The sequence below is a fragment of the Piliocolobus tephrosceles genome, chromosome 3 (assembly GCF_002776525.5).
Source record: "Piliocolobus tephrosceles isolate RC106 chromosome 3, ASM277652v3, whole genome shotgun sequence".
Lineage (NCBI taxonomy): Eukaryota > Metazoa > Chordata > Mammalia > Primates > Cercopithecidae > Piliocolobus > Piliocolobus tephrosceles.
Genome location: NC_045436.1, coordinates 106,048,760 through 106,068,250, shown reverse-complemented (window position 1 = coordinate 106,068,250; position 19,491 = coordinate 106,048,760). Strand labels below are relative to the sequence as shown.

The 19,491-nt window shown below is 39.4% G+C and overlaps 1 protein-coding gene and 1 pseudogene across 2 annotated transcripts in view; both read right to left on the bottom strand.

Annotated features, from left to right (window-relative positions):
• Positions 1-1,802: 1,802 nt before the first annotated feature.
• LOC111549306 lies at positions 1,803-2,472 on the bottom strand (annotated as a pseudogene). Its single transcript, XR_002733681.2, has one exon. The product of XR_002733681.2 is annotated as a 60S ribosomal protein L17 pseudogene (transcript).
• Positions 2,473-9,120: 6,648 nt separating this feature from the next.
• COQ2 (coenzyme Q2, polyprenyltransferase) overlaps positions 9,121-19,491 on the bottom strand; it is a 20,931-nt gene continuing 10,560 nt past the window's right edge. Inside the window, 5 exon segments of the mRNA XM_023222430.1 lie at positions 9,121-9,658; positions 12,846-13,034; positions 15,109-15,242; positions 17,353-17,438; positions 18,772-18,893. Of these exon segments, the coding sequence (XP_023078198.1) occupies positions 9,494-9,658; positions 12,846-13,034; positions 15,109-15,242; positions 17,353-17,438; positions 18,772-18,893 (696 nt within the window). The 3' untranslated portion in view covers positions 9,121-9,493.

Sequence of the window (19,491 nt, the reverse complement as noted above, 5' to 3'; positions counted from 1 at the left end):
AAAAAAAAAAAAAAAAAAAAAAAAAAAAAAAAAAGAAAGAAAGAAAGAAAGAACTTGCCGAACTGTTTTCCAAAGTGACAATACCATTTTGCATTTCTACCAGCAATGTATAAGAGTTCCACTTACTCTACATCTTCACCACCATTTGCTATAATGTGGGATGGCTATGGGCTTTGGAAACAAGACTAGAAATCTGGCCTTCTTGTTACCTGAATCTGCTTCATTCATCCCTATGTCAAGGCTTATGCACTTGCTGTTCCATCTTCTTGGAACACATTCACATGTGTTAGTGTAATTTCCATTCACATTTTATTTTAAAGGAGAACCTATCTATGTACACATAAAGACCAGCTAAAAACAGAATGAAGAAAATCGGAAACATAAATACATGAATGAGGAAAAATTATAAAATTGTATGCCTTTCCCTACGTTCTTCACCATGTGTCAGAGATCTTAACAATTTTCAATTAGTAATTAATTAATCTGTGCTAAAAACTTTTTTATTTGTAACATGTTTTTAAATGGATTTGTTTAAAATATTCAGTGTGTATTTTGGCCAGGCACGGTGGTTCGTGCCTGTAATCCCAGCACTTTGGGAGGCCGAGGCAGGCAGGTCACCTGAGGTCAGGAGTTCAAAACCAGCCTGGCCAACATGGTGAAACCCCATCTCTACTAAAAATACAAAAATTAGCCAGGCGTGGTGGTGGGCACCTGTAATGCCAGCTACTTGGGAGGCTGAGACACAAGAATTGCTTGAATCCTGGAGGCAGAGGTTGCAGTGAGCCGATACCATGCCACTGCAATCCAGCCTGGGACACAGAGTGAGACTCTGTCTCAAAAATAAAATAAAATAAAATAAAATAAAATAAAATATTCAGTGTGTATTTTTAGCAGTATTTTAAAAATACTGACCAGAGCCATAAACTTTCTCCAGATTCTAAAGTGTGTCTTCAACACTTTCCTCTCTTCAAGGAAATGATGTAAACCGAGAGCAATTTATGTTTATGAGGCATTCCTGCAATGGGACATGACCTCTGATCCCAATAATTCTTTCACAGATGCTGTGTTGACATTTCTATTGCTTAAGTATAAAGCAAGTAAAAGCCATGATTATTTCGGTTTGTTACTATGCCAATGCTGCCTAAGAAAAAAATTACTAACTTGAATTTTCAAGATTGTTCGAGAGTTTTAAAATAGGTAAACAAATATAAATGTAGTTAACATTTGCATGCACTACTTTCCATTTCTTTACACTGAATTTATACTTTATTAATGGGGAGGATATCCCTAGATATATATGTTTCTTAATATTTATTTATTTTTTGAGATGGTGTCTTGCTCTGTCCCCTAGGCTGAAGTGCAGTGGCATGATCTCGGCTAACAGCAATCTCTGCCTCCCAGGTTCAAGCGATTCTCCTGCCTCAGCCTCCCGAATAGCTGGGATTACAGGCACTTGCCATCACGCCGGGCTAAGTTTTGTATTTTTAGTAGAGACAGGGTTTCACTGTGTTGGCCAGGCTGGTCTTGAACTCCTGACCTCAGGTGATCCACCCGCCTCAGCCTCCCAAAGTGCTGGGATTACAGGCCTGAGCCACTGTGCCTGGCCTTTTTAAAAAATTTTTTGAGACAAGTCTGAGTCACTGTAGCCAGTGGGATATCCCTTTTAAAATTCATCTGTAATTTTTACAAATTCTCCACTGTTTGTCCCCACCTTTCCCCCACACCCTAAGTTGACACCATTTCAGAAACTCAGGCTTAGAAACTGAATGTTAAAATTGTTCTCCTGAAAAATCAGCTTCCTCTTTTTTTTTTTTTTTTTCCTTTAAATTACATTTATTTTAATGCTGAATTTACTCCCGTGCCGTAAGTTTTTGTTTCTTCAGTTTCTTCTGGGATATCTTTTTCTTCTGGGCAACCTCCTCTTCTGGTTTAGGAACAATCTGTTCCTTTTCGGTAAGGATCATCTCAATGTGGCAGGGAGAGCTCATGTATGGGTTAATCCGACCATGAGCTCTGTAGGTCCGTCGGCGCATCTTAGGTGCTTTGTTCACTTGGATATGCTCGATGACCAGAGAATCTACATCTAAACCCTTAAGTTCAGCATTACTCTCTGCGTTTTTAAGCATGTGCAGCAAAAATTCAGCACTCTTTTTGGGCCATCGACCTTGTGTCCAGCCCCACTGCTTGGCCTGGGCACACCTGCCAACTCCACCATTGTAACGTCGGAATGGTACCCACTGTTTCTGTAAAGTGACATCTTTCAGATACTTCGTGGCTTTTCGAATATGCATACCCTTGATGGCCTGGGCAGTTTCACGAGTGTTCTTAAAGTGAACACGAAGATTGGAACCTCTTGATTTGCATGATTTCGTGGGGTTCTCCGGGTCAAGTGAATAGCGAACCATTTTCACAGATTACCTCAGGCCGCTTAGGGGAAGAGGAAGAGCGGTGGCTTCTGGGAGAACTCATGAGAACTTCATCAGCTTCCTCTTAAGTGAATAGTTCCTCATAGAAGGTTTCTGGAAAGATAAATCCTTTGGAGAAGAAAAAGAGTGATAAAAATGCCTGAAGGCAATGAATCACATACTATGCCGTCAAAAGCTTTATATACGTGATTCATTCCACAAATATTTATTGAGAACTTACTATGTGCTAGGCAGTATTCCAGACACTGGAAATAAAGTATGATGATTCAAACAGAAAATAGCTGTCCCCTCATGAAGTTAGGTTCCTGTTAGTGAGGACGCACACCATAGAAAATAAGTAAAACAAGTTACAGTCATGTGCTACACAACAATGTTGTGGTCAATGATGGGATACATATAGGACAGTGGTCCCGTAAGATTATACTGTATTTTCACCGTACCCTTTCTGAGTTTCTTTTTTTTTTTTTTTTAAGACAAGGTCTCACTCTGTTGCCCAAACTGGCATGCAGTAGTGTGATCACTGCAGCCTCTACCTCCTGTGTTCAAGTATTCCTCCCACCTCAGCCTCCCAAGTAGCTGGGACTACAGCCATGTGCCATCACACCCAGCTAATTTTTGTATTGTTTGTAGAGATGGGGTTTAGTCATGTTGCCTGGGCTGGTCTTGAACTTCTGGGTTCAAGTGATCCTCCTGCCGTGGCCTCCCAAAGTGGTGGGATTACAGGTGTGAGCCACCACACCCAGCCCTTTTCTGTGTTTAAATATGTTTAGATATACAAATACTTACCATTGTGTTACCATTACCTACAGCATGAAGTAGGTATGCTGCACAGGTTTGTAGCCTAGGGGCAATAGACTATATACCACATAGCCTAGGTGTGTAGTAGGCTAGACCGTCTAGGTTTGTGTGCATGAACTCCATAACGTTTGCACAGGGATGAAATTGCCTAATGATGCATTTCTCAGAAAGTATCTCCATCTGTAAGTGACACATGACTGCATATCATATGTTTTAATATGGAGAAAAATAAAGCAGCGAGAGAGAGAAAGAAGTTTGTGTAATTGTATGTGTTAAGTTTTAGAAAATGAAGACAATGGTTTCACTGAGTTGGTGACCTTTAGGCAAATACTGAAGGAGGTGAGGAAGTAGCTATGGCAACATCTGAGAAAGCATTCCAGGAAGCCCATTGAGGCCAGAAGGCTGCAGCGGCACTGGTGAAGCAGGGAATGGACGAAGAGCCAGGAGGCAGCAGGAGCCAGCTCACTTCAGCCATGCTAAGGGCTTTGGCTTTACACTGGGAGAAATGGGGAGGTGTGAAATGGGGAGGTTCTGAGTAGAGGCATGACATACATTGGCTTTGGTTGTAGCAGGATCAGCCTGGCTGCTATGGTGAGAACACATGAAAGGGGGCAAGGGAGAGGGAGGGAGACCGGTTAGGAGGCTATTGCGTTAATCCAGTGGGGAGAAGATGGGGACTCGGCCAGGATGGCAGCTGAGGAGGTAGTAGGAAAAGATTAGATTCTGCATGTGTTTTGAAGGTAGAACCAACAGTCTTTTCTAATATCTTGAATATGGAATGTGGGAAAAAGGAGTTATGGCTGATTCCAAGGTTTTGGTCAGAGCAAAAGGAAAAGTAGATACCATTAATGAGATGGCGAGGACGGTGGGAGGAGGAGGTTTGAGGCTGAGATTAAGAGTTCAGTTTTGAACATATTGAATTGGAGGCGCTTATTTGGCATTCATGTTGAAATATCAAGTAGGCAGTTCAATATTCATTTCTGCCAAGTGCAAGTTCAAAAGGGAAGTTAAGGCTGGAGGTGCACATTTGCGAGTAATCAGTGTACAGATGACATTTAAAGCCAGGAGTTTAGATAAGATCATTTTCTCATGCAATTCTTAAAACACTAGCATGTGGAAGATACTATTTTAATCCTCATTTTAGATATAAAGAAACTGGCTGGAGAGGTTTAAATAGTTCACTCTAAATCATTCAGTTAGTAACGGTAGGGACTTCAATGTTCATTGTTATCTCTAAGAGATAGTTTTTGAACTGGGCTCTGTGACAATCCTAAAAGAAAGGAAGGCACAGTTTAAGGGGACTGTCTCTGATTTCCATCTGTATGTATTTGTTGGGGTTTTATGTACGATTTTATTTGGAAAAAAAAAGTATTTATGCTCAGTGAGGTGACTCACATCTGTAACCCCAGCAACTTGGGAGGCTGAGGCAGGAGGACTGCTTGAGCCTAGGAATTCAAGACCAACCTGGGCAACAAAGCAAGACCCTGTCTCTACAAAAAGAAAGAAAGAAAGAGAGAGAGGCCAGGCACAGTGGCTCATGCCTGTAATCCCAGCACTTTGGGAGGCCAAGGTGGGCAGATCACTTGAGGTCAGGAGTTGGGGACCAGCCTGGCCAACATGATGAAACCCTGTCTCTACTAAAAATACGAAAATTAGCCAGGCGTGGTGGCGCATGCCTGTAATCCCAGCTACTGATTCTGAGCTTATTGAAGATAGAAACTGTCTAATTCATCTCCGTTTGCAGCAACTAGCCTGTGCCTGCACATAGATGTTCAACAAATGTTTGATGACTGTCTGAATAATACATATCAATTGGAACAACTATAAAAATGTTAAATATGCTGTCCTCTCCATGGAAGAGATAGTTCAGTATAAAGCATGAAATCCAAAATCCCATCACAGTTAATAAAATGATGATCTTGTAAAACGAGAGCACAAGTCTAAGTATGTCAGATATCACATCTTGGGGATATAACCAATGAACGAGACAGTGTACATCAACAACAATAACCAAATGGGCAAAGACATGAAGGCAACTCACAAAGAAGAAATAAAAATGCTCTATAAACACTTTGAAAAGGATCAACTACTTTAATAATCACAGAGTTGTGAGTGAAACCACGTATTATTCTTGCCTACGTGTCAAGGTTTTAAAAATAGTATCTCTTCATATTGGCCAAGGTCTGAGAAAGAGGCTCTCATGCACTGCTATTAGCAATGTGTACCTTTCTGTCGGGTAATTTGAGAAAATGAATCCAAAACCTTTAAAATGTGCATACCACCATACTCCACCCTCCACATCTACCCTCCAGTCCCTGGAAATGTACATGCACATACACGAAGACATTCTGCTTCTAGGATTTTTCCTAAGGAAATATTCACATATATACCCAATGATACAAATCTATTCATGGCCCTAGTGCTTGTAAGAAGGAAAAAATGCAAATATTGAAATGCTATGTGTTCAATGATAGGATTAATTAAATTGCAGTGGATACATATGAGAAAAATCTATGCAGCCAAAAAACACCAATATATTGAAAGAAGCATTAATGACATGGGAAAATATTAAGTGAAAAAAGTAGATTTTAAAAAAGAAGTATAGTATAACCTCCACCTCCCAGGTTCAAGAAATTCTCATGCTTCACTCACCCTCTTGAGTAGCTGGGATTGAATTACAGGCGTGTGCTACCAAGCCCGGCTGATATTTTTTGTATTTTTAGTAGAGACGGGGTTTCACCATGTTGGCCAGGCTGGTCTCAAACTCCTGACCTCAAGTGATCCACCTGCCTTAGCCTCCCAAAGTGCTGGGATTACAAGCATAAGCCACTATTCCTGGCCTGATTCATTTCTAAAGTTAAAAATTAGTTACTGTATGCCAGCACCTATATTAAATGTGTTGCATAGTCTCTAAATTATACCTTGACCCTAAGAAATAGGCATCACCATTGATACAGGGCAAATGAGCCCCAACGTGGAGTACATGAGGGTTCTTGGCTTTGCCTGGGAAAGAAGGGCAAAGGGCAAGCCAGAGGTAGAAGAAAACACCTTTATGGAAAAGGCAGTGTTAGCTCCAGTGTTGTTAGAGCTGTGACTGCTCCTGCAGAGCGAGGCCACCCGGTGGGCAGAGAGTAGCATTACTTATATTCTTATATAGTTTTGATGATATGTACATGAAAATGTTTTTATAATGTTACCTTACATAACCAACCTGTTATATGTTGTTGAACAGCGTTAATAATTTCTAATGGTTGCACCTAACACCAGGTCTGACAAATAACTCTAATATTAGTTCACCTGATGTACAAAATTTACAAATGTTTACTGAGTGCTTACAGCGTGGTATATTGGGGGTATTTCAATGATTAAGACAAACAAGGTCCCACTTATCATGAAATCTCCATTCTCTCAAGGGAAGACAGATAATTTTTAAATCCATGAGAAAGGTATTACGCTTATACCTATTTGAGTATTTGAGCCACAGAGAGGTCAGGAAACTTTCCCAAGATCACCCAACTGGTAGGCAGGTGTTAAAGCAGATTTCAACCCTGGCAAGCTGTTGTCATGATAACTTTCTTACTTCCTGCTCCACTGGCACCCACCAGCCTAGAGAGAGAACCAGCCCAGAGGGTGGAGGGTGTACTTTTAGTTGGAGGAAACAGTAGGGTGAGGCCAGATTATAAAAATCTGGTAGTGGCGTTAAACAATTTAGCAAAGAAATCCGGGAAGAGGGAGAGGCAGCCCTTGTGATGTGGTATATCGAGGATATTTCAATAAATAAGACAAACAAGGTCCCACTTATCATGAAATCTCCATTCTCACAGGGGAAGACAGAACATTTTGAAATCTATGAGAAAGGTATTATGATTATCCCTGAGTGAGCCACAGAGAGGTCAGGGAACTTGCCCAAGGTCACCAACTGATAGGTGTTAGAGCAGATTCCAACCCTGGCAAGGTATGGTCATGACTGGCGTTCATAACTCCTGCTCCACTGGCACCCACCAACTGCTCTGGGAATTCAGAGGGCAGGTCAGTTAGAGCTGGAATAGTTGTATTCATTTACTTTTTAGACCCTGTGGCTCCCATCCTATCTCCACCCCCATCATGAAATTGTGGTAGATAATTGACCACAGTTTAAAAAGTTCTTTCACATGATTTCTATTGAAAAACTCACAGTGACTTTGATGCAGAAGAGTAGGGCAAGGGCCCTCCCCGCTGAACAAATTACCAACGCAATGCTGGTCATTTCAACTATCACAAACTTCTGCAATGCTCCTTTCAACTCTCCCAGGGACTGACACTCCTGATCTAGATGGATGACTGCTGTGTGTCTTTCCAACTCGAGTTGTAAGTCTGTGATTCGAGAGACTAATAATGTACTTAATAGTTTTTTCTTTTTAAAAATCTGTTCCTTACCCATTTATATTATTTTTTCAGTGTTTCCACTGGGAGGAGGAAGGAAAATGAAAAAGAATTAAAATAATTCAATTACATTTAAGCAGCTTTTTGAGAATAAGCTTTTTGAGCATGTATGAACTAATGTTATGTTCTCTTGTCCCATGGATCACAAAAAAGTTGCAGGATTTTTAGTGATTTAAAAATGTGTTCCATTTTTAACTTTCATAAACTAAGGAGAATGTTGTAAAATTGAACTACATTGTACTCGGCCTTCTTTAATTGGAAAGGGTTAAGATGTTTTAAGCATTTTAAAACATAGGGTCATATCTGTAAGAAAACAGAAACCAACACAGATTTAAACTCTGTCTATTCTGTTAAAATCAAAGCCAATCATATTTCCTCAAAAGTAGGGTACTATGTTCCTAATTCTTCTCCTCTTCAACTCACTGCTGCTATAGCAAAGTTACAGCTGCAACAACTGACCCAAGTCGTTTTCAGTGGCTCAGTATTTGCTGAGTAAACAGTTAAATCATTTTTCCTATGCTTGTCAGTGTCTGGCATATGTAAGTGCTGTTAGCTGCATCATCTTCATCATCCTCGTCATCATCACGCAATTTTGTATTTACTGATGCCCACACCCACATATACAAATGACTGTCTGCCCTATAGCCTACTGTCTATGAGAGCAATTTAAATCAAGTAAGGTATATTTTAGGTTGCTAATGTTAAGAGCTGAAGAGAAAAAGAAAAAAAAAAAAAGCAAGGGGACAGGAAGTATGGGTGGTATATGTGAGATTTTTGAAGGTGGCTAAGAAAAGCTTCTTAGAGAAGGTGACATTTAAGAAAGGTTCTGCAGTGAAGGAGTAAGACATGACCTGGGGAGAACTTTCCAGACAAAGTGAACAGTAAATGCAAAGGCCTTGGGGTAGGAGTCTGCCCAGCCTGATTAAGGAACAGTGAGGCCAGTGGGGCTGCAGGTGTGAGTGTGAGAAGTCAGACATGAGGCCAGATCACGGAGGGCCTGGCAGGTGGTAGGTGGTAGGACTTTTGTTTTGTACTGAGTGACCTAGGGAGATCCTGGAGGGTTCTGGGGAGAGGAATGACATGACCTTACTTAGGTTTTAAGAGAATTACTCTGGCTGCTGTGCTGAGAATATTCTGAAGGTGAGGGTAGCTAAGGGAAAAAACAGTAAACATTTAAGTATCACTATCCTATAAACTGTAATGGGATAAGTTAAAAAAGATATAGACAGAAAATCAAGGTACTCTCTGGTGACTGCCTACTTGTTTGTTCTGATCACTGTGACTGCACACAAGAGACCAAATCTCCCAAATAAAAAGTCAGGGTTGGTAAACAGTGGTACGTGTGGCTATAACAACTAAATACTTCTATTTGCTTATTTAAATTATCCTAAAACATAAAAAAACAGAATTGGTTTCCTAAATTACAGTTTTTGGCAGTGACTAAAGGTCACAATAAAGAACAGTAAGCCCCAACTTTCCAGAGCAGCTTTTATTTTTCCCTTAAAAAAGAGTCCACTTTCTTATAGAGACATTCATTTACGAAAGACCCACATCAGGCTTTTTCTAAAGTGCCAAAACTTGTACAATCCCCATAACTTCAGGTGAGAATTATAATGGGCAGAAGAATGTATCAAGTAAAATACTCAAGGCCATCTCAAATCCTGAAGAGTCCCTGGTTTCTGTGACACGGGGGAATTTTGCTAGCAAATAATTGAATTAAAATCCAGGTAAATATGCTCTAAATCTTCAGGTTCTTAATTCTTTAACATATTGTATCAGATTTTATATTCAAATCTAATTATATTTTGAAAAAAATGTTTTAATAATTCCTAGAAAAATTTCATTCATTAATTTTCTATTTTATTCTCTATACCCTTCTTTGTTTTGTCTGTCTTCTTTTCTTTCCACAAATTCCCGAGGACAATCCCTAAAAAAACTATTAGTCCCAGTGTTCGGTTGGAGATAAATTTATTCCAACAATCCTCAGGTCTGTGGATGTCTAGAGTGTAAATCTGCAAGAGAGGAATAGAAATTTGTATTAATACCTAGTCTGGACTTTGGGTCATCAAAAATAAACATGTTAACACAGAGGAGGAAACTACAAATACAAAAGATAAAAAATTAGCTGGGCATGGTGGCACATGCCTGTAGTCCCAGCTTCTCAAGAGGCTGAGGTGGGAGGATTGCTTGAGGCCAAGAGGTCAAGGCTGCAATAAGCTGTGATCACCCTACTGCACCCTCCTAGCCTGGGTGAGAGAGTGAGACTCTATCTCAAAAACAAGAAAAAGAAAAAGAAAAATTTACCATATTTTTCACTTGGAATCATCCAAGCTGTTTCCTAAGAACTTTCAGTTGAGGGCTGCATGAATGCTTGTGAGGCAACCCATACTAATTTTAGTTCTAACTATTTAGAAAGTTCTTCCTTATACTAACTGATCTAAAATCTGTCTCCCTGCAACTCCTACCCTCCAGTTGTGGTTTTAGTGTCTGGAGCAGTTTCTCAATGGAGAACAAGTACCATTTGGGCAGGACAACACTCTATAATGCAGGGTAATCTGGTGCAGCACAAGATACTGACTGTATCTGGCCATCATCCATATAGTCACCCCTCCTAGTTTATTATGATAACCAAAAATTTCTAAATCTCTCCTGTTCAGGGACCTACATTTAGAGAAGGGGAGCTAGAGACCTAAATCTGTTGCTAGTAATCTAGAACAAGCATACTCCTTTTTCCCCATGCTAGCCCTGCAAATAACACTAAGGAAGTCTCATGTATGTTCCTATCTTCCTTAGGCATGGGGGACTATTCTTTATTATGTGGTCTGCAGACTTACAATCACCATGATTTCCTTTATCTTTAAATACTAGAAGATAGCTATGACCATCTCTAAACACTGTATCGAAAACTGGACAGAGAGGCCAGGCGTGGTGGCTCATGCCTGTAATCCCAGCACTTTGGGAGGCTGAGGTGGGTGGATCACTTAAGATCAAGAGTTCGAGACCAGTCTGGCCAACATGGCGAAACCCTGTCTCTACTAAAAAAATACAAAAATGAGCTGGGCATGATGGCGTGTGCCTGTGGTCCCAGCTACTAAGGAGGCTGAGGCACAAGAATTGCTTGAAACCAGGAGGTGGTGGAGGCTGTACTGAGCCAAGATCGTACCACTTCACTCCAGCCTGGGTGACAGAGGGAAGACTCTGTTTCAAAACAAAAAACAACAATGACAACAAAAAACTGGACACAGGACCATAAATGCAATTTAAAATATAAAGTGGGCTCCAAGTATTTCTTTTTTCTTCCTTTGAGACAGTTTCCTTTTGTCACCCAGGCTGGAGTGCAGTGGCACCATCTTGGCTCATTGTTACCTCTGCCTCCCGGGTTCAAGTGATTCTCCTGCCTCAGCCTATCGAGTGGCTGGAATTACAGGTGCACAACACCATGCCCAGCTAAGTTTTGTATTATTAGTAGAGACAGGGTTTATCCATGTTGGCCAGGCTGATTTTGAACTGCTGACCTCAAGTGATCTGCCCATCTCGGCCTCCCAAAGTGTTGGGATTATAGGCGTGAGCCACTGTACCTGGCCGAGTATTTCTTATAATATTTGTGATCGTCTTAATAATTTTTGCCTTCCTGTACTATTTAATATTCAGGTGTTGAAATATTAACCTATAGCCATTATCCAGACCAGACAATCAAATGACAATGTCAGTCCTCGTGGAACTGAGCTACGACCAAAAAGGGATGCTGAGAAATTCTGAAGGGAAAAATGGCGACATCCTAGAAAGTCACCAATTCACATTTTAGTTTTCACAGTGAGGAAAACAGTGCAGGGGACACAGCATATGGTTTACTTTACAGACATCAAATTCTGATTTCCTTCATACCATGTTATGTAAGTCTTGCCTACACTGCTAGTAACTGGCAATAATCTGTATAAAATCAGTCATCTAAATATAGCTTCATGAATACTTTTTTTTTTTTTTGAGATGGAGTCTTGCTCTGTCGCCCAGGCTAGAGTACAGTGGCATGATCTTGGCTCACTGGAACCTCTGCCTCCTGGATTCAAGCCATTCTCCTGCCTCAGCCTCTTGAGTAGCTGGGGTTACAGGTAGGTGCCCGCCACCATGCCCAGCTAACTTTTGTATTTTTAGTAGAGATGGGGTTTTGCCATGTTCATGTTGGCCAGGCTGGTCAAACTCCTGACCTCAGGTGATCTACCATGAATACCTTTTTGATTCTGTTTAATGAAAATAACAACAACATTGATATAAAAATAGTCAATTTATTAGCAAGTGATTTAATCAAAATTAGATTTAATTCATTCATTTTACAAGTCAACAATGTAGATTCTCAACATAAGTTTGTGACAGGTAGGGGATGTGGTGTGGGTGAATATCCTGAAATGACAGCTTCCTGCTCTCTACTGGCAGAACTTTGACCAATGTTCTGCATTTCATATCTTATCTGGCCTTGGTCTTTATGCCAGCAGAAACCAAATTTATGAATAATTAGTCTACTAACCATCACTAGAAACCCAGTTTTTTTTAAAGCTTTATCTGTCAGTTTGCTTTTAGAGTAATTCAACTCAAACCACAAGCTTCAGATATTACTGAAATTTTTCCAACCATGAATTCAGAAGTAATTCCAGGAAAATCAGAGGGGAAAATTTGGATTTAGGCCTGTATTTTTTTTTTAAATAATATAGCTTGGCTGGGGTTGGTAGCTCACACTGGTAATCCCAGCACTTTTGGGAGATCAGGGCAGGAAGACTGCTTGAAGCAAGGAGTTTAAGATCAGCCTGGGCAAAATCTTAAGACCCCATTTCTACAAAAAAAAAAAAAAAAATTAGCAGGCATGGTGATGCATGACTGTAGTCCCAGCTACCCAGGATGCTGAGGTGGGAGGATCACTTCAGCCCAGGAGTTAGAGGTTGCAGTGAGCTGTGATTGCACCATTGCGCTCCAGCCTGGACAACCCTGTTTAAAAAAAAAGTTTTAAAATAAAATAAAATAAAATACTATAGCTAGCTTTCTTATAAGTTGAGGCCAGAGGGCAGGGGGGGCTCTGTTAAAGGTAGTACAAGCCAAGTAGTTGTTTAAGAAGCTCCTTGCCAGGTAAACACAGAGGGCATACTGTTTAAATAATTTTTATAATTTATACTAAGGAAATATAAGGGACAAATAAGAAAAAGGTCAAACCTGGTGAGTCAGATGGGCTCCTACAGCACCCAGGGCAGCGTAGTAGGGAGCAGTCTGACCACTGTTCACACCCACTAGGCTCAGCGCCCCCAGCATGGCAACACTGAAACCGCTGAGCCATAGCTTGGTGTTTTCTCCAAACCGCAGAGCCGTGGACTTAAGACCAATTAAAACATCATCTCTTTTGTCCTAATATCAGAAAGAAAAATAAACTGTTTTTTGAGATTTAGTTCACACACCATAAAATTCACATTTTGAAGTATCAGATGTAGTGTTTTTTAGTATATTCACAAGGTTGTGCAACCAATTACCACTAACTACTTTCAGAAGAAGTTGTCTTTTAAAGAACATGCAGATATACCATAAGTGGTGAAAGATGACAGTAACTCAGAAACAGGCTGATCTGTAATGAATATGCAGGTCAATCAAAGTTAAACACCACTGCTAAAATCACCATCCAGCTTCATTTCTATAAATCATTGTATTTGTTATAATCCTATAATGACTCTTAATTATATTTTTACAGTGTTAGGATTACAATTCAGCTCTAATTCTTCCCATAGCTCCTCTCTACCTCAGAGTTCTCAAATCTCAATAATCTCCCGTACATTTCAGTTTCAATCTTGCAAAAGTCACAGATGTAGAAAAATGCTCACTTACCACCTAACCACATCCACTCATTTTCCACTTCTAGCCCAATCTATCCCTTGCCTTTTCTATCAAATCCTGTTTAGGTAGAGCTAGGTCTTGATGATATAACCACATGTAGCTGCCTGGTTTCTCCCAGTAAGTTTACTTGTAAGCATCTTCATATACTGTTGTAAATAATGATGGTCACGAGATATCAGTGGCTGCATGCTGAACTCTCTGCACTGACCTACAGGCAGACAGCAACCTGACAGGCTTTCCTTTGGGGCCCAAATCCAAATAACAATGACTGTGGCTGCTTCTGTTTTTCCTGTCATACTACAATCGCCTTCAGGGTGCAAACTGTCTGTAATTATGTGAACCACAAAAGTGCCAATGAGTATGTGGTGTTTTCCTGAAGTTGTTAATCTAATTGGAGTACTGGTATCCTAAGCACTGGTTCCAGACCTTACTGCAAAAAGTACAGGCATCTCTTCTAACCGCAAGTTTCACTTTGGAAGTAAGGCTGATTACAGATCTGCCTTTTCAAGATACTACAAATGTAACAGGGCATAGGGGGTTTAGTGGAAGAAAACAGGATGAAATCCAGACATATTCTTCAAGTAAATGGTTGAGAATACATAATCATATTTCAGAAAAATACTGAGAAAAACTTTTTTGAAAAGTTCATAAATGTATTCTCAGAACATGTACTATCAAATCATCACACTGTATACCTTGGATATGCATAATTTTATTTGTCAATTACTCCTCATTAAAGCTGGGGGAAAGTTTATAAATGTAACAGAAAAAAATGAGTTTTTAGAATTTAATTTATCAAAAAGGAAAAATCAAAAGCTATAAAAATGCATATAATCCTTTACGTCAATAATACCACTCCTAAAAATTTAACTGAAAAACTCCTATTCAAGAAGTATTAATGATTAGAACAATATTACTTATAATTGTGAAAACTCAAACAACTTAAGTAGTCAAAATGGAGAAACTGTTAAATTTGTTTCAATTATGGCACATCAAATTTATGGCATGTTAAATTGGGGCATAGAGTATCTCACAGTCCACAGTCTTAAAGCGACAATGACAAAGAATTGGTAAAAATATAGGAAAATGTTCACTAACTACACCAAGTATAAAAGTTGCATAATTCAATGATTAGAGGGACAGGAAAATGTAGTGGTTAAAAGCAGTCTCTGAACACTGGGCTTGAATCATAGTTCTGCCACCCACTAACGGTCTGACATGACAAATACTTCTTCACATGTTTCCTCTTCTGTTAAATGAGGTTAATGTTTAAGTAATTTCCTCGATGGCTGTTGGGGGATTAAGTTTGTAAAGTACTTAAAACAGTGCCTGGCATATAGTAAATACTACTTCATTGCTTGTAAATAAAATAAATGAGTTGGATTTTGGTAAACACACATAAACATAAAAAAATATTTTGTTGGAGCCATGGAACTGTGAGTGACCTTCTTTTTAGAAAATTCTTCCTCCTTAATTTGGTTCTTAAAGTTCTTAAAAACAACAACAAATTTAAGAAAAAAGGTTTTCTCCTTAATTTGGTTCTTTAAAAACAGCAACAACTAAACCAAAGTTAAGAAAAAGATAATTTCTTTACCTGATGGGCATAAATAGTATCATATATTAGTGTCCACATAACTCCAGAAAAATAAAGAGGCAGGCAAACAGATGGATCACAGGAACCCTTGATAGCAGACCATCCAAGTAATGCTCCCCAATTAAATGTCAAGCCTACAATTAGCAAAACACAAAAAAGGGGGAAGTCTATACATACTTTAGAATCCTAAAGGGAAGGAGTAGCATCGGAGCGCGTTCAGTGCTCCTGGGTATCAGACTCAGTGTGTGCTGCTTTCTGTGGGTTCCTTCCTTAAACCCTTTCAACCCTCGGTGGTAATGATTAGCTCCATTTTACAAAAAAGAAAACAGGCTCAGAGAGGTTAATAGTTAAAGTAACAGAGCTAATAAAAAGAATAATATCCCCTAATTAAGTAAATAGTAGGTTTAAAGAGAAGATTTATCCTACCTAGTATGGTGCGTGGCACTACCAGTAACAGTAGATGCTGGGATCTGAACTTAGATCTATCGGACTCAAAAACCCATGTTCTTTCTGTTACCACTCTGCCTCCCCTACCAGCTACAGAAACAAGAATATACATAGGAACACTGATTTATTCCACAAGGGCATCGTCTCTGAGGACTGTAAACAAACACCTACATGTTGACAGCTCTCAAATCTCCACTTGCAAGCCTGATTACTATCCTAAGCTCCAGACTGCATACTGAACCAACTGCTGGACGTCTCTGCCTGCAAGTTGCTCATGTACCTTAAACTCAATGTGTCTCAGATACCTTTTCTCAGAAGGTACCTTTTCTCCTCCTACATTACCTATTTCCACTCATGTCCCCTCCTTAACTGATTAAGTGCCTCTCCTTTGTGGTCCCGTAGCGCTCCTGCCTGCCACGTTATACTGCAATGACCTGTTTATCTGTCATCTCCATCTCCAACTCCTTAAAGATGGTCAGTGTGTTTTAGTCATTTTTATTTTCCCAGTACCTGCTGCAATTCCTGGCAAAAAGTAAATGTAGGGGTTCAATAAATGTTTGGAGTAAATACATCAGCTTCTTAATATTATCTTACAGATAGAAAATGCTTATATTGAGAATATAATTTCCAATTTAATAAAGAGAACATTCAATGAGAGGATCTTAGAAAAAGATAAATATTCTACCACAACTTCCCCGCAAATCAGGCTCACATCAGTTTCCTGAGTTGCTTTTAGTTCTTTCATTTACTGAAAATAATGATTCAAAGAACTAGAGTCATTCTAGGAATATTCTAGGAATAGAAAAGTCTGGGAATAGATATTTTTGCAACAGATTCTGATACTGGCTTACCTAACTATCTTCCTTTTTTTTTCACCAACAAGTATGTATTCAGTACCTACACTGTGCCAAGTGCTATGCTAAATGCTGGGCCACAATTTATTAACTGGAGACCACAGGAGGCTCTCAACATATTCTTGGTTGAATTAATGCTGTTGAAATGAGTAATGCCGGATTAGACTCCTACAGTAGCCCAGAAGAGACTGTCTAACTTCCTCCTGAGAGGCTTCACAGAACAGGAGCTGTCTAAGCTATCACATACACTTTAACCCTTGTTTTCCTGCCACAGAGTGCTTCCTACCCCATTCCCCAAATTCTTCAGGGCATCTAGATTAAACATTTTTTCATGACATACCGAGATTTTTAAAACAGCATTTCAGAAAGCAATGATGGCCAGGCGCGTTGGTATACACCTGTACTCCCAGCACTTTGGGAAGCCAAGGCAGGCAGATCGCTTGAGCTCAGGGGTTTGAGACCAGCCTGGACAACATGGCTAAACCCTGTCTCAACAACAACAAAAAAAATACAAAAACTAGCCAGGCAGGGTTATGAATGCCTGTAATCCTAGCTACTTAGGAGGCTGAGGTGGGAGGACCACTTGAGCCTGGGAGGTCAAGTTTGCAGTAAGCTGAGATCGTGCCACTGCACTCCAGCCTGGGCAACAGATCAAGACCCTCTCTCAGAGAAGAAGAGGGGAGAGGAGAGGGTAGGGGAGGGGAGGAGAGGGCGAGAGAGGAGAGGAAAAAATAATGATGATAATGATAACCCTAATAAACATGCAATATTTCTTAGCTAATAAAAATAGCCAACTGCTCTCCTTTAAAATGTGAAAATCTACTATTGGTTAGGAAAATTACATGACTGATTTGTCATTTCATCTTTACCTATCTACCTATCTCTCCATAAAAATGTAGTTTGCAGGTATCAAAGGAAATACTTAGAGTTATTTTAAGCTCACCCAAGGCTAGTTGAGGCCAGTATGTAATTCTTTTCATTAGTGGGTAGGTGATGACAAGAAGTAAGGATCCTGCTCCCAGAGCTATACTGAAAAGAGGAAAAACCATTAAAGTGATTATTACCACTACCTCTTAGAAACCACGAAATACTTTAAGACAACGACATAAGTAATACTAACTGGAAAATATATTTTATCTTAAATTATATTTTATGTAAGTTATCTTCCTAGCCTTTGACTTTCCCTATTATAGAGGATGAGTAGAAAACTACTTTAAATGTTATACAACAACCAAACAAAATAATAGCTAACACACACAGTACTTTCAGGTGTTAGGCACTATTCTAAGTGAATCACATTTGTTAATTCATTATAATCTTCACAATGACTCCAAAAGGCAGGTATTAGAATATGAATGTTTATTCTCTTCCTTTTTGGCAGATGGGAAAACTGAAGCACAAAGAAACTAAGTAGTTTGCTAACTGTTATATAGCTAGTCATAGCAGAGCCCAGATTCAAACCTAAGGTAGTCTGGCTCCAGAGTCCAACCTATCCACCACCAAATGTTAACTACCAAATGTTACTGCCTCTCTGAACTGCTTGCAAATATTAAGGCATCTAATAAACTGAGATGTCCTAACTAATAATTAGAGTCAAGATATCCCTCCTTATACGCATGATGCGGTGTTACTTTTCTAGAAAAAAGGAAACACCTGTGATAATGTGATACAATAAGATGTTCTTAGGACCTCAAAGTTTATCTAACACTACCCCTTCCAGAAATAACCTTCCAAAGGTATTTTCATGTAATTGATGCTATCAGGGCAAGGCATGCAAAATTAAGTCTAGTCTCTATAAAGTAACTCTTTTTGTCTTTCTTCTCTGGCATTGAAGTACTTTGTAAACGGCAATCCGATACACAAAAGTTTTGTTTTGTCTCATTTAAGAGATATAGGAATGAGTCCTCCCATTTCTTTCTTCAGTCATTGATTAGTAACACCACCCTGGGAAAGACATAGTTCCTCTTTTTGCAAAATGAGTATAATCACTTCTGCTTAAAGTCTACTTTAGAGATACTGTCAGCATAAATAAAATTATACACATATGTGTGGGTGTATACACACACATTCATGCACGCACTTAGAAAACCTATGAAATTGCTTTGTGTCACTTAGGGAAAGTAGTGCAAATACTGGAGGTGGTTCAAAACAAACTAAATGTTCATTTCTTAACTCCTTTGGCTGAAAGCATTCTTGAAGCAGATTTAAAAATGTGTGGTGAGTTACTTACACTTGCTAACTTACAGCTGCTTGATAAGTAGCAAATGAACAACTTTGTGGTAAAGATATTTCATTTTATTCCTACTTTCTTCATTTCAAAGGAGAGATTTTATACATGATGTGGAAAACATGTTTAATATACCTGTAGTAATTCAGACACAGAAGAACACCCAGTGCCAAGGTTAGCTGTCCCCCAAGAAAAACAAAGGACTGAAAAGTTGAAATGTCTCCAGCGGCTATTGGACGATTGGCTGTTCTTGTAACCTTAAAACATAAAAACAGATACCTGAACTTCATCTAATGACTCAATCATTTATTTAAACATTTAGTGAAGAGACTGGCTCATGGTGGGCACAAATATAAATGAAGAGAGAAATCAACATTTTAAGTACTGGCAGGAATCAAAACTTCATATTTAAAACAGCTTTGAAAAGAACTAAAAATTCCCACCACTAATTCTCTTTTCTCCCATCCCCATCTCTAAACAAACAAAACAAAGGAAATTCCTGGCTGGGTGCAGTATGGCTCAAGCCTGTAATCCCAGCACTTTGGGAGGCTGAGGTGGGAGGACTGTTTGAGGCCATGAGTTCAAGACCAGCCTCGGCAACATAGGGAGGTGCTGTCTCTACAAAATAAAGTAAAATAAAATAATAAATAAAATTAGCCAGGTATGGTGATGTGTGCCTGTAGCCCCAGCTATTGGGGAGGCTGAGGCAGGAGGACTGCTTGAGCCTAGGAGGTTGAAACTGCAGTGAGTCATAAAACTGCAGTGCATCAAGCTCTCCAGCATGGGTGACACAGCAAGACCCTGTGTCAAATAAATAAATAAATAAATAAATAAATAAATAAATAAATAAATAAA